The sequence below is a fragment of the Prionailurus viverrinus genome, chromosome A2 (genome assembly GCF_022837055.1).
Source record: "Prionailurus viverrinus isolate Anna chromosome A2, UM_Priviv_1.0, whole genome shotgun sequence".
Taxonomy (NCBI): Eukaryota; Metazoa; Chordata; class Mammalia; order Carnivora; family Felidae; genus Prionailurus; species Prionailurus viverrinus.
The window spans coordinates 147,154,371-147,167,839 of NC_062562.1; the positions used below are offsets into that span (position 1 = coordinate 147,154,371).

Genomic DNA, 13,469 nt, shown 5'->3' on the forward strand with positions numbered 1-13,469 from the left:
AGTGACCACGAACTTCACACGCGGGAACACTTAGCAGCGAGAGAAGAAAAAACTCAATCTGGGTCATGTTTCATACTCTATGAGAAAGCCAGGAAAAAACTTTTAAAAACCCTAATTAAAAAAATACATCCGGGGCGCCTGGGTGGCTCAGTCGGTTGGGCGTCTGACTTCGGCTCAGGTCATGATCTCGCGGTTCGTGGGTTCGGGCCCCGCGTCGGGCTCTGTGCTGACAGCTCAGAGCCTGGAGCCTGCTTCCGATTCTGTCTCCCTCCCTCTCTGCCCCTCCCCCACTCATGCCTCTGTCTCTCTCTCTCAAAAATAAAGATTAAAAAAAAATAATAAAAAATAAAAAACACACCCAGGGGCGCCTGGGTGGCTCAGTCGGTTAGGCCTCCAATTCTTGATTTTGGCTCAGGTCATGATCTCACAGTTAGTTCGTGGGTTCAAACCCCACGTCGGGACTCTGTGCTGACAGTGCAGAGCCTCCTTGGGATTCTCTGTTTCCCTCTCTCTCTGCCCCTCCCTGCTCTCTAAATAAATAAACATAAAAAAAAAATCCACGTTAGTTCCATAAGATTCAGGAGCGACGATGAAACAAATCAAAGAAGTCTTTGTGAAAATATACTAACAGCATATTTCACTGGTGCAAAATCACTCACACATAGGAAAACTAACAGTAAAGTGTTCCCGTTACCTGCTTTCTGTTCAAAGACAGGAGCCATAGCAAGAGGAATGGATTTCATGTCAAAGGGCTTTTCTGAAGGCTCCAACGTGTACTGGTGTAAGGCTTTCTCCATCCCCGGCACAGAGACAGCGAGGCCTACAAAATAGAAATCTCAGCATTCTAACTCCTTGCCAATCCTAGGATCCAGACAGGCCCAGATGTGTAGTATTTATCTAAGCTTTCTGAAGAAAGAGAAGGATTAAGCCACAGACTTTATAACTTAAATGGTTAAAAATGAAGCTGTCTTATAAGACTGCCTTCTAATTTTGCCCAACGAAGCATGGGAGCAGAGCATCAAGATATCCAACAAATCAGAAGTACCTTCCAGGAAAGAAAGCAACTTAGCCACGCGGGAACAACCGTAACATAGAGGGAAAAGGTAGAGCCAATCCAGAGGAAGTTCAAGGAGAACCAGCAACAAGCAGTGCTCTCCGGGCCCTTACATACTTTCGGTTCCCCTAGAAATGGAAGCGCATGCAAAGACAAACGACAAGCATGTGCCTAGTGAAGTCGGCTCTTAATGCAGATCACAAGATAATGCTTCCAAGATGCCATTTGGGGACCAAAAACGTATTTGTCTCCATTCCTGGCTCTCACTGACCGTTGAAGATGTAGGTAGCATTCAGCGACATCTGCCTTTGCTGCAGCACATTCAGATAGAAAGTAGCTCTGTCCCGAACCTCATCATCAGTATCCATCATACACCTGTCCAGGGGACACAGAAGAGGCCTGTCACAGCACCCTCAAATTTTCCGAGAGCTTTCTTTCCCACCATACCCGGACGACACAGAGCAGGCTATCTGACACTACCTTTGGAAAAGAGCTCAACAGCCAACAGTGGATCCTACAATCTCCATAAATTTGGGAGACTGTCCTGAACTGGTAAAGAAATAGGGTCTTTATGAACCAGAAGCATTACGTAAGCAGGCATTAAAATGATTAGGAAGAATACAAAAACATGAGATAGCGGGTTGGAGTCTAGTCTTGAATATGCAGCCACATGACCCTGGTAAAGACTCAGACTTCTTCATCATTAAGAGATGGGACCATTATGCTTTCTAAGGATACTAAAAAGGATTCAGAATCCAGCCACTGTGACTACTCAAATGGCAATTTGTTTTATTTCAACCAGCCAGCCTTTAGCTTATAATTTTTCTGCTTCAATTATAAGATGTAATCACAGAGTATTTGCCAAAGCAGATCTTTTCCTCATCAAGTAGGGAACCATGGAAACCACGAAAAGCTGATTTTTCAACTCTCCATAGTGAATCACTTTGAAGTTGGCCCCTATTCTGCAAATGGAGGCACATATATTTAAGTCACTTCCTCAAACTCCACGGGAGAAAGTCAAAATCAAATCTACGTGTGCACACACAATTACTAGAAAGATAACAAAAATGCCATTCGCCCCTGACTTATTCCATCAGTTCTACTCTTAGGCTCCACGAAACATTTGATATGGTACAATGAAGCATTGTCTGTTCAGTCATATGGCGTCCTTAAAAAAAAAAAAAGACATACTTACCTTTGTAAGAGGACAAGGATGCTTGGGAGAAGATTCTCATTTTGAGCCCCAAATTTAGCCAAAGCACTCACAGCAGCTACAATGAAGCATAAAACAGAACAACATAAATACTGTATTGGTTTCTCAGGGTTGCGCAGTAATTATTCAAAAAACGAAAAACAAAACAAAAACCAAAAAAAGAAGCTTCCCCGCGTTCAGTGGGAATAAACTCTCTTAATTTGTGTATTTCTTGATTTTATCTCTTTGACCCATTTAAGCCTAACTAGAAATCTGCAGGCCCAAGACAGCTATGGATAGGAAAATTCTCTGTGCCCTGAGAAAAAAGAATCGTGTGTGTGTGTGTGTGTGTGTGTGTGTATATATATATATGTATATATGTGCATATATGCATATATATGTATATGTATATATGTATGTATATATATACATACATATATACATATATATGTATATGTATATATGTATGTATATATACATACATATATACATATATATGTATATATACATATATATACACATACATATATACATATATATACATATACATATACATATATATATGTATGTGTATATATATATGTGTGTATATATATATAAATAGGCCTTCCTCCACTCTGACCACAGCCCCCTGTATACCACAGTGACGTAATTAAGCTCTAACACAAACAACCAGCCCCAAGCATAAAAAGCAACTCTACTATTAAATTCACTCCATTCAGGAAAAGATTTATTGCTTACCTAACTTTTGTCGGGAGTGGTGCCGGGGGTAGAAAGAGAAAAGACACAGTCCCTGATCTCAGGGAGTTGGACTCTAGTGGAGAAGACAGGTAAGTAAAGAGACAATGACAACGTGGTAAAGTCCACGGCAGAACTACATCCAGGATGCTACGTGAGAAGAGAGAGAGGAACCTAAATCAGAATTGCTGGAGAAGTGACCCAAGGATGGACGCTTGCTACCTGCGCTAAAACTTGAGGGGACAAGTCAAGTTAGCCGGAGGGAAAGGGCGGGGAAGGAGCGCCACAGGTAGAGAGAACAAATCCAAGGCAGGGGGAGGCAGTGACACGACGAAACAGGTACGCTTGAGCCTCACGCTTCTCATGACCGGACGTCGAATACGGGGCACACCTGCGTATTTGTAACAGGGCGCATTACGAACTGGCTGTTCGTAAGCGGACTCTGTGCGCCAAGGCCATTTTGGAAGCCAGGTGTGGAGAACAGAATGGACCCCTGTGAGACTACCATGCGGTCGGACTAGGCGGTCATCTGAAATGGAGGAGGGCCTACACCAGCATTTGGGGAAACAGAAAAGAGAGAATGCAGAAACGCTAAGGCGGCGGAGTTGACGTGACTCTGTCAGGGAGCCGATGGGGCTTCTAAAACGGCAGAATACGCTTCCGTCTTCACGGCTGAGTGGATGGTAAAAGTGAGGACTTCCATTTGGGTTGCATCTGAAGTGCCTTAGACAGGGGCATACAAGTTCAGGAAAGAGACCCGGGACCGCAATGCCACGGCATAGCGGTGGAGCTCGGAAAACGACCCCCACAAAAGACAGCGTTATAGCCATTAGTACGAAGTGTGTGTATTCTCAAGTGTGTATTTTTTGAGGGTGTATTTTTAAGTTGGTAAGACAGACCCCCAAGGGAAGCGAGCATTTTAAGGAACGAAAGAGAAGCCTTACAAATCAGACCGGGGAGGGACGGAAGTCACGGGCTCTCGTGGACACCGAGCGGAGAGTTTCAAGATGTGTTCAGCCACTCATTCAGGCCGAAGGAGGTGAACAAAGGTAAGAACTTGATTTTCCAACTAGCTTATCGGTAATTTTAAAAATTAGCTTCGGAGGGCTTTTAAGGGAGAGAGCCAGTTTATCGTGCGTTGAAGAAAAAATGGGGAATAAATTCACAGAGGCAGTTAGTAATGGCTGCTTCAAGTTTACCTGACAGGGGAGGTATAGTCAATACCTAGTAAGAAACAGTGCATCAGAGGAAGGTTTATATATATATTTTTTATAAATTTTCTTGAATATTTATTCATTTTTTGAGGGAGAGAGAACAAGAACAAGCGGGAGAGGGACAGAGACAGAGAAGGAGACACAGAATCCGAAGCAGACTCCAGGCTCTGAGCTGTCAGCGCAGAGCCCGACGAGGGGCTCAAACTCACGAACCGCGAGATCATGACCTGAGCTGCAGTCGGACGCTTAACCGACTGAGCCACCCAGGTGCCCCAGTTTATATTTTTAATAGGAGAGCTTTTCACCTGTTCATATGCTCAGGGGAAGGAATGATTACAGAGGAGGAAGTAAAAAAAAAAAAATGTCCTAAGATCTCTTGAAAAAGTCATTTAAACACACACACACACACACACACACACACACACACACACACTTCATACTAATGGCTCTAAGTCTGAAAAAAACCACCTGATGCCATCACAGCATTCCTATCAGACTGAACGTCAAGAGTTATCTGTCTCTAACCAGCAGCAGAAATCCGGATGGAAACCGAGCGCCAACCAAGAGCTGCGTTATCTGGCCCGAGTAGGTCCCAAGCCCCCACCCTCACTCAGACCTCGCAACTTCATTTTCCAATTTCATCACCACCCCCCCCCCCCCCCCGAGTTAATAAGCATTTCAGGGGATTAGGAGTCCCGTCGGTACCAGCGTTCCAGTGACTCACCAGCTCTGACAGCCTCGTTCTCCAGTACGACCCTATTAAAGATAAAGCGGATATACTTGGAGGGGACGGGCGTTCTGGGGCCCTCTTTGCCCAACAAGTGTAGAATCTTAGTGGCCAGAACAGTGTGCTCACAGTCCTCGATGAATTCACAAAGGTGGGCTAGACCGGCTTCTTTACCCTCGGGGTTCTCTTCCACAATGCTGATTATGCAGTCCACGATGGCGCGCTTATATTCAAAGCCTCCCTGGCAAAAGAGAAAACTTGCCATTCATTCGGAGGAGGACGCTTTTTGAAGAAATGCTTCTAACTCCGAGGCTCAGGCTTATCATATTCAAATTTCCTTTCCTTTCCCTTCTGAAAGAAGCAAAAGTGTCTGGGCTCCCAGTGCTATAACAACAGCATGTTTAGTGATGAGAAGACAGCAACCAGAATTAAGCACACTATTTCGGAGGCATGCTGAGAGGATAAAGCTGTTTTAAATAACGACGGATGGGATCTCATGGGAATCGGTAAGAATTTGAGAGAGCAACTTTCTATGAGGAGAATGTGTCTTGTCTACCTACATCATCTCGGAGCATGTTGGAGAGGAAAGTCATCATGACGCTGTGCTTTCGAGGGTATTTCTGGCAGAGAGCACTGATTGCCTGTACAACCACCACCTGTAGAAAAACACAGAAAGGATGCTCGTCTCTACAGCTTTAGCTACGAGGCACACTTTGCCTCTTACTGGCCGCAAGCTAAGAAGGCGCTGTAGTTACCTCAAATGGCAATAAGGCTTCTCCGTGAAGGATCGGGGAGGAGGGCTCAAAGGAAAATAAACAACGGTTTTCAAGAGACCCCATCCCCTTGCTCCAAGCCCATATGCCCAGAAAAATTTTAAAGTCAACAGTGACGAGAAAAAGCGTAAACAGACCGATTTCCGTAGAAGAAAGAGTTACTGAGGAACTAGTTCACAAAATGGTTTCTAGGAAAATGTTACCACAACTTAACTTTAAAGACCAGTGTCGAGAAGTAAGTAGGGTGTGAAATTTTACCCTACTTGCAAGCTAACACGTTAGTCTGCAATTTCACGGATTGCTGGGAGAGAAAACACGGGACTCCTGGATCAGAGATGGGCGGCTAAATACTCACAGCAATGGCAGTAGTTAGAGCATCAGCATCTGGGGGCAGTATCCTCGGCCCCGGTTCCCAGAGGGCAATGCGAAAAGGGCTACGGTAGCTCTCATTACAGAAGAACCCTTCTTCTGTGGGGGGAGGGCTCAAACCCACGAACCGTGAGATCATGACCTGAGCCGAAGTCAGACGCTTAACTGACTGGGCCACCCAAGCAACCCAGTTTTTTTTTTTTTAATGTTTATTTATTTTTGAGACAGAGAGAGCGAGCGAGAGAGAGCATGAGCGGGAGAGGAGCAGAGAGAGAGGGAGACACAGAATCTGATGCAGGGTACAGGCTCTGAGCTGTCAGCACAGAGCCTGACGTAGGGCTTGAACCCATGAACCATGAGATCATGACCTAAGCTGAAGTCGGACCCTTAACCAACTGAGCCAACTAGGTTCCCCTGTCCTTTACTTTTAGAGGGAGAAGGTATTATCTCTAAGGCTGGAAGAGATCTTGAACTATACAAAGGGAACATGTACATGTGTAACTAATGAGATCTAATGGATACAAACGTGTATAATAGCAACAACAGACAGTATCAGAAAAGCATTTTAAGAACATTCAAAACTAACATAAACATACTATAAAATATTAAGGCACAACAGTATGCTCGAACAAATTAAAAGATATCCCTTGTTCTCGGATAGGATGTCTCAACAACATCAAGATGATATCTGTTCTCCCCTACGTTAACTTACAAAGTCAATGTGATCCCAATAAAAATGTCAATGAGATTTTTCATGAAGCTAGACAAGTTAGTACTAAAATTCACAAGGAAAAATAAACACGTAAGAATAGCTAGAGAAAAAAACCAAAGAGGGGGTATTACTCCTTCCTATAAAGCTCGTATATTTAAAATAGTGTGTGGTACTGATGTATGACTAAATGAACAACAAAACAGAACAGAAAGCCCAAAAACAGACCCACGTACATATGGAAACTTCGTATATGATAAAGAGGGCGTCTCAAACCACTGGGGCAAAGACCCGTCTTTTAAATAAAATTTGGAGGCAGGGAGAGCAATGAAATGATCATTGAAAAAGGATAAGATTAGATCCATTTCTCATACCGTATGTAATAATAAAACCCAATGGATCAGAGATTTAAATGTAAAACATGAAACTGTATATACACTAGAAGAAATCATAGGTGAATCCTTACTCACCCAATCAGAATCTATAATCTGAAGGGAAAGGCTTTCTAACTATTCCCCAAAAGTCAAATGCAACAAGATGGACAAATCTGACTACATAAAAAGAACGAACGTTCGCATAAATAAAATATGAAAGACATCAGAAGAAAAGTCGAAAGACAAATGACAAACGGGGAGAAAATATCCCATTTCACAGATAAAGAGCTAATATCCCTACTATATAAAAAACCTGAAATAACTGAGGAAATAAAAGACCAAATTTCCTATAGAAGAAGATGGAGAAAAGAGATGAGCGAACAATATTCAAAAAGAATTATTAAATGATCTTCAAAAATGTAAAAAGATGTTTACCTTCCTTCTTAAGAAGAGAAACTCATTAAAACTACATTGAGATACATTCTCTCACCCATCAGGTTGGCAAAACTTCAAAATACAAGCCACTCTACTGGTGAGACTATGGGGAAACTGGCACTCTATAACATTGCTGGTGCAATTTAGCATTCTGTACAAAACTGCCTGTCGATTTACCCTTCAACCTAGCATGTGACCTTCTAGGAACTGACCCTGAGATGCACCTCCAACATTTTGAGAAAACATACGCACAAGGTTATCCGCGGCAGTTATTTGTAATTGCAAAAGACTGAAACCTAAATGTCTAAGCACAGGAGGCTCATTCGGTAAGCTATACTACAAAATGACCTTCATAATCTCCCAAGGTTCCCCAGGATTCAAAATGTCCACCTGAATATACAGGCTACGTTTGTTTTTTTAAAAGTCTAGATATATACTAGAAGGGAGTAAATAGAGCCAGTTAGACTTCTTGGCTGAGAATTAAATAAGAAAGAAATAATAACATCTTTCTACTTTAATTCTTTTAACTGAAATTTATTTTATTGTTCTTTTGATCATCTCTGACACATTCTCACCAGTTCTATTCAACACTGTAGTGGAAGTCCTAGTCATTTTAATTAGGCAAGAAGAAAAAGAAAGGGAAGGCTTTTAGATTGGAAATGAAGAAGTAAAACGGTCTCTATTCACAGACAACATGATTATTTATATAGACAACCCTAAGGAATGCATAACTACTAGAACCAATAAGGTTTCAGTATCAGAAAGGATACCAAGTTATGAGAAAAAAAGAAGTATTTTTATATACTACTAGGAAACAATAAAACAGAAATTTTAATAGAAAAAAAAGCATAAAATATTTATAATTTAGCAAAAGATGAGCAAGACCGATAGAGTAATTGGTAATAAACATTACTCAGAGACATTAAAGAAGACCTATATAAAGGCAGAGGTATACCATATTCATGAACTGGAAGAATATGGTTATGATGTCAGTTCTCCCCATATTTATTTATAGATTCAACATAACCCCAATCATAATCCTAACTGACTTTGTTTTATACAAATTATAAGCCAGCTCTAAATTTTATATGGAAATGTCAAGGATTTTAATTAAATAATTATTAAATATTAATATATAATATTATAATTAATATAATATTTAAAAAGGGCAAATTGAAAGAACATACTACTTGACACTTAAAGAGGTACCATAAAGCTACATTAATCAATACAGTCTGGTAATGACACAGGATTCACAAAGAGATCAACAGAATATTCTAAGGAGCCCAGATATATACCTACAATTATATAATTGTCTGCTTTTCAGACAAAGATCTCAAAGCATTCCAATGGGGAAGGAGAATTCTTTTCAACAAATTATGTTGGAATGACTAGATATTAGTATGGAAAAAGCCTGAACTTATCACATGCAATACATAAACATTAATTCAAATTGGATCATAGGCCAAAATGTAAAAGCTGAAACCGTAAAACATTTAAAAAACAAGAAAGCATCTTTAAGGCTTGGAAGTAGACAAAACAATAACAGTAAAAGAAAAAGATTAATAAATTAGACTTCAGAAAAATTTAACACTTTTGCTCATCCAAAGACACTGTGAAGGGGCGCCTGGATGGACGAGTCGGCTAAGCGTCCAACTTCGGCTCAGGTCATGATCTCACGGTTTGTGAGTTTGAACCTCGCATCGGGCTCTGTGCTGACAGCTCAGAGCCTGGAGCCTGCTTCGGATTCTGTGTGTGTGTCTCTCTCTGCCCCTCCCCCGCTCATGCGCTGTCTCTCTCTGTCTCAAAAATAAATAAGCGTTAAAAAAATAATAATAATAAGACACTGTTAAGAAAAGAAATAGGCAAGCCAGAGACTGGGAGAAAACAATCATACTTAAACTTTTACCTTGAACTCGTCTGAGATTTCAGACACAAAAGAAGATATCTGTTTCATGAGCCTGTCCACACTGCTCTCACTCCCTGTTTTGAGGAGTGTAGTAATGGCCAGGGTAGCAATGCTTCTGTTTGAGTCTGTGATCAAGTTTTCTAAGTCCAGATTGCAGGCAGTAACAGCAGAGGGGTGCTTCATTGCCACCTTGTGGAAGGGCAAGAAAAATAAATTAAGCAAACTGCTATTGCTGAAGACCGGAACTTGAAAAAACAATGAAAGAAAAAAATAGAAATTTTAATTAAGGTAAGTGACTTTTAAAAATCTAAATGGGGATGGGGCGGGGGGGGCGCCTGGGTGGCTCAGTTGGTTGAGCGTCCGACTTTGGCTCAGGTCATGATCTCACAGCTCATGAGTTCGAGCCCCGTGTCGGGCTCTTGTGCTGACAGCTCAGAGCCTGGAGCCTGCTTCGGATTCTGTGTCTCCCGCTCTCTCTGCCCCTAACCCACTCACATTCTGTCTCTGTCTCTCTCAAAAATAAACAAACATTAAAAAAAAATTTTTTTTTTAAATCTAAATGGGACAATATAGGTCCAAAGTAATTGTTTCAAGAAGAACACTTCCAATCAATATGGTATGAAATAGCATTTGGTAAATGATTAACTGCCAGAGTCATAGTGTATAACAGCATTTTCTCTTCCTAGGTTTCTATAACCTTTATAACAATATCGTAGTCCGTGTTTTATTACACTTGGCCTGTTTTTCTTTATAGTACATGTGTACGTGGATGTCTATTCTACTAGATGTAAGGATCTCGGAGAATAGCACCTAGTGTGGTAAATACTGCTCAAAGAGTGTTAATGGCTTATCACTTAGAAAACATTTCTGTCTTTAAGCAAACTCCAGCCAAATTGGTTTGTTCATGCTCATCACAACATGTCTATCATCTGGCTTCTTTGCTTCTGTCAAAATTGTTCACCCCTCTGACTATCTCAATACTGGTATAGAATCCATTACCCACAATTTAAAAATTTTGAAAACTCAGCAAAGCATTGGCATCGAAATTCATTTTAACAGGAAAATCCGACCCAAACTAACGTAAAACTAGTTAAATAATAATTTAAGAGGACAGTCATATATATACCACAGAAATATTAATGTGTCTAATGGCAGGGTATTGCTCGAGGTTCAGTGGGGTGAGTATGTAAGAGATAGAACCATATCACCTTCCTAAAACTCACACAATACTGAATTCTGAGACACATCTGGCCCTAATATTACAGATAAAAGAATGTGGACCTATGTCAACTCTTTAAAATATAACTCTAATTGTTATTCTCTATTGGGACACCTGGGTGGCTCTGTCCGTTAAGCGTCCGACTCTCAGTTTCAGTTCAGGTCATGATCTCGTGGTTTCATGGGTTCGAGCCCCGCGTCGGGCTCTGTGCTGACAGTGTGGAGCCTGCTTGGAATTCTCTCTCTCCCTCTCTCTCTCTGCCCCTCCTCTGCTTATGCTCTCTCGCTCTCTCTCAAATAAAAACTTAAAAAAAAAAATCTTTAATTGTTATTCTATACAGGGTTCTTCCATGGCCATCCTACCAAGTTTCTTCCGTGGCTTCTCTCTCCTCCAGTTGTTCATACAATTAATTTATAACTGATCACACACTACCTGATGACAAGTCTTCTACTACCTTAAACTTTCATTTATGGTTACTTATTCTGTGTTTCTAAGTTATATCCTGTAGAACTATGCTGTCCAATATGGTAGCCAATAGCCAAATGTGACTAATAAGCATTTGAAATGTGGCTAGTCCAAATTAAGATATGCTCTAAATATAAAATATACACCGGATATTAAACATTTAATATGAAAAAATATAAGGCAAAATAGATCTTTAATAATTTTATAATGATTACATGTTGATATGACATTTTACATATATTAGGGTAAATTAAATGTATTATTACCATTCATTTCATCTTGACAGGGCACCTGGGTGGCTCAATCGGTTAAGCTTAAGCGTCTGACTTCAGCCCAGGTCATGATCTCACAGTTTGTGAGTTCGAGCCCCACGTGGGGCTCTGTGCTGACAGCTCAGAGCCTGGAGCCTGCTTTGGATTCTGTGTGTGTGTGTGTGTGTGTGTGTCTCTCTCTCTCTGTCCCTTTCTCGCTCATGCTCTGTCTCTCTCAAAAATAAACATTAAAAATTTTTTAAATAAAAAAAATAAAATTAATCTCATCTTGAAAAATGTTTTAATGTGGTCAGTATAAAATTTAAAATTACGTATGTGAGTCACATTGTGTTACACCAGCATTGTCCCAGAGAAGTTTCTACAGCAATAGAAACGTTCTTTATTTTTGCACTGTCCAATATGAGGGTCACTAACCATGTCACTATTGAGCACATGAAGTGTGACTAGAGTGACTGAGGGGCTGAATTTTTAATTTTATTTCATTTTGATTAATTTAAATGGAAATGGCCACTCATGGCCAATGGCCATCATATTGGACAATGTGGTTTTCAGCTACAGAGTGCTCAGCAGTCAGAAATGAATTATTAGTCTTTAGGTGAATAGCAAAAATGGCCATACCTAAAGCCACAAATACAAGGAAGGTGCTCTAGAAGTGAAGTCCATCAATCAGCCTACTAACCTTGAGAGAAAGCCAAATGCCTCACATGAATGTTTCTCAGTCAAACATGGATACAAGTCACTAGTCGGCAAGAGGACCTACCTTGTTCAAGGTCCTCACAGCTGCATATCTCAACGCTGGCTTAGGAGAGCTACAGAAAAGCTGAAGAACTAGGGGAAATACAGATCACCATGAATATATCTCATTTCATCATATAGTACATGAAGAATCATATTCAAAATATGCATAAAGGACATTAGATCGCAGCATCAGTACCTCATATGAGAAACACGTCATCAAAAATAGAAAAAGCACTTCTTGAGCTATAAAAGTTTAAATATAGGAAACAAAGTTTATTTATCTGTAAGAATTAATATATCCATGAATATTGGAATCTGTGGAATACTTATAGCTATAAGAGCAAATGGACTTTTTTAACCATGAAGGAGAACTCAAGGCAAGAAGAACTGAAGGCATGAGTGTTACTTGTCTTCTAAGTAAAATTTTTTAATGTTTCACACAGGGAAATAGTAACTTCAGAAAAAAAGCGCCAATTAGGTAAAGAACAACAAAAATAAATGACCCACCTAGCAGAATGCAAAGGCATAGAGAGCGAGCTAAGGTTCAAAAATCATTCTTACCACCTCTCCTGCAGACCCGTGGGACTTAAAACAAAAACACACTAATGTAAACAACAGCCGGGTAGGGAACATACAACTGACCTGAAACAGCAGGTGCCAACTCCCTTGCAGTACAGTTAGGAAGATGGATGATGGCTGACGCAGCTTCATAAATAACCATTTCATGTTTATTTCGCAAGCAGCTCTCGATGAAATCGAACAGTGGGCTTTCATGGCTGACAATAAATACACACAGGGCATGATCAGATATCAAAAAGAACAGGTGCAGTAAGCATCGAAGTTAAAAACACAGGGAGATTGAGGAACACTTTCGGAATTATGGGTGGAGGACCCCTGAAAATACATTCCTCCATAAAAGCAAAGAGAACACTGGCATAAGGTTCCAAAATTAACTTGCTCAGCACTCTAGAAATTAGCCAAAGGCTTGCGACAATCCTAGCAACATTTACTCAAGAAAAGTTACATCTTCATAAGAACAACAAGCTTTCTGGTGTTCTCCTTTGCTCTATTTCTATTCCCTCTGTCCAATTTCATGGAAGCCTTGGAAATCAGCAGCCTCAGAACTGCAGTAGCTATGAAAGCCAGCAGCCTAGCAGCCACCAGAGGAGACAGATGGGCTTGGAGCTCCAGCAAAAGCCCAGTCCCCAGGGAAATATCACTATTTGACCTGACTCGTGCTCCCTAGAAAAGCTTCATTCATGGAGCTGATCTTCATTTCAT

The 13,469-nt window shown here is 40.8% G+C and overlaps 1 protein-coding gene across 2 annotated transcripts in view; it reads right to left on the reverse strand.

The window, feature by feature from the left end:
* Positions 1-13,469, reverse strand: part of COPG2 (COPI coat complex subunit gamma 2) — a 114,031-nt gene that overhangs the window by 47,132 nt on the left and 53,430 nt on the right. For both annotated transcript variants that reach the window (XM_047840322.1, XM_047840325.1), the window contains 8 exons: positions 12,831-12,964; positions 12,211-12,278; positions 9,495-9,683; positions 5,486-5,581; positions 4,923-5,166; positions 2,250-2,325; positions 1,326-1,429; positions 695-820 (listed from right to left, as the gene is read on the reverse strand). In XM_047840322.1, coding sequence (XP_047696278.1) covers positions 695-820; positions 1,326-1,429; positions 2,250-2,325; positions 4,923-5,166; positions 5,486-5,581; positions 9,495-9,683; positions 12,211-12,278; positions 12,831-12,964 — 1,037 coding nt within the window. The remainder of the gene's footprint in view (positions 1-694; positions 821-1,325; positions 1,430-2,249; positions 2,326-4,922; positions 5,167-5,485; positions 5,582-9,494; positions 9,684-12,210; positions 12,279-12,830; positions 12,965-13,469) is intronic.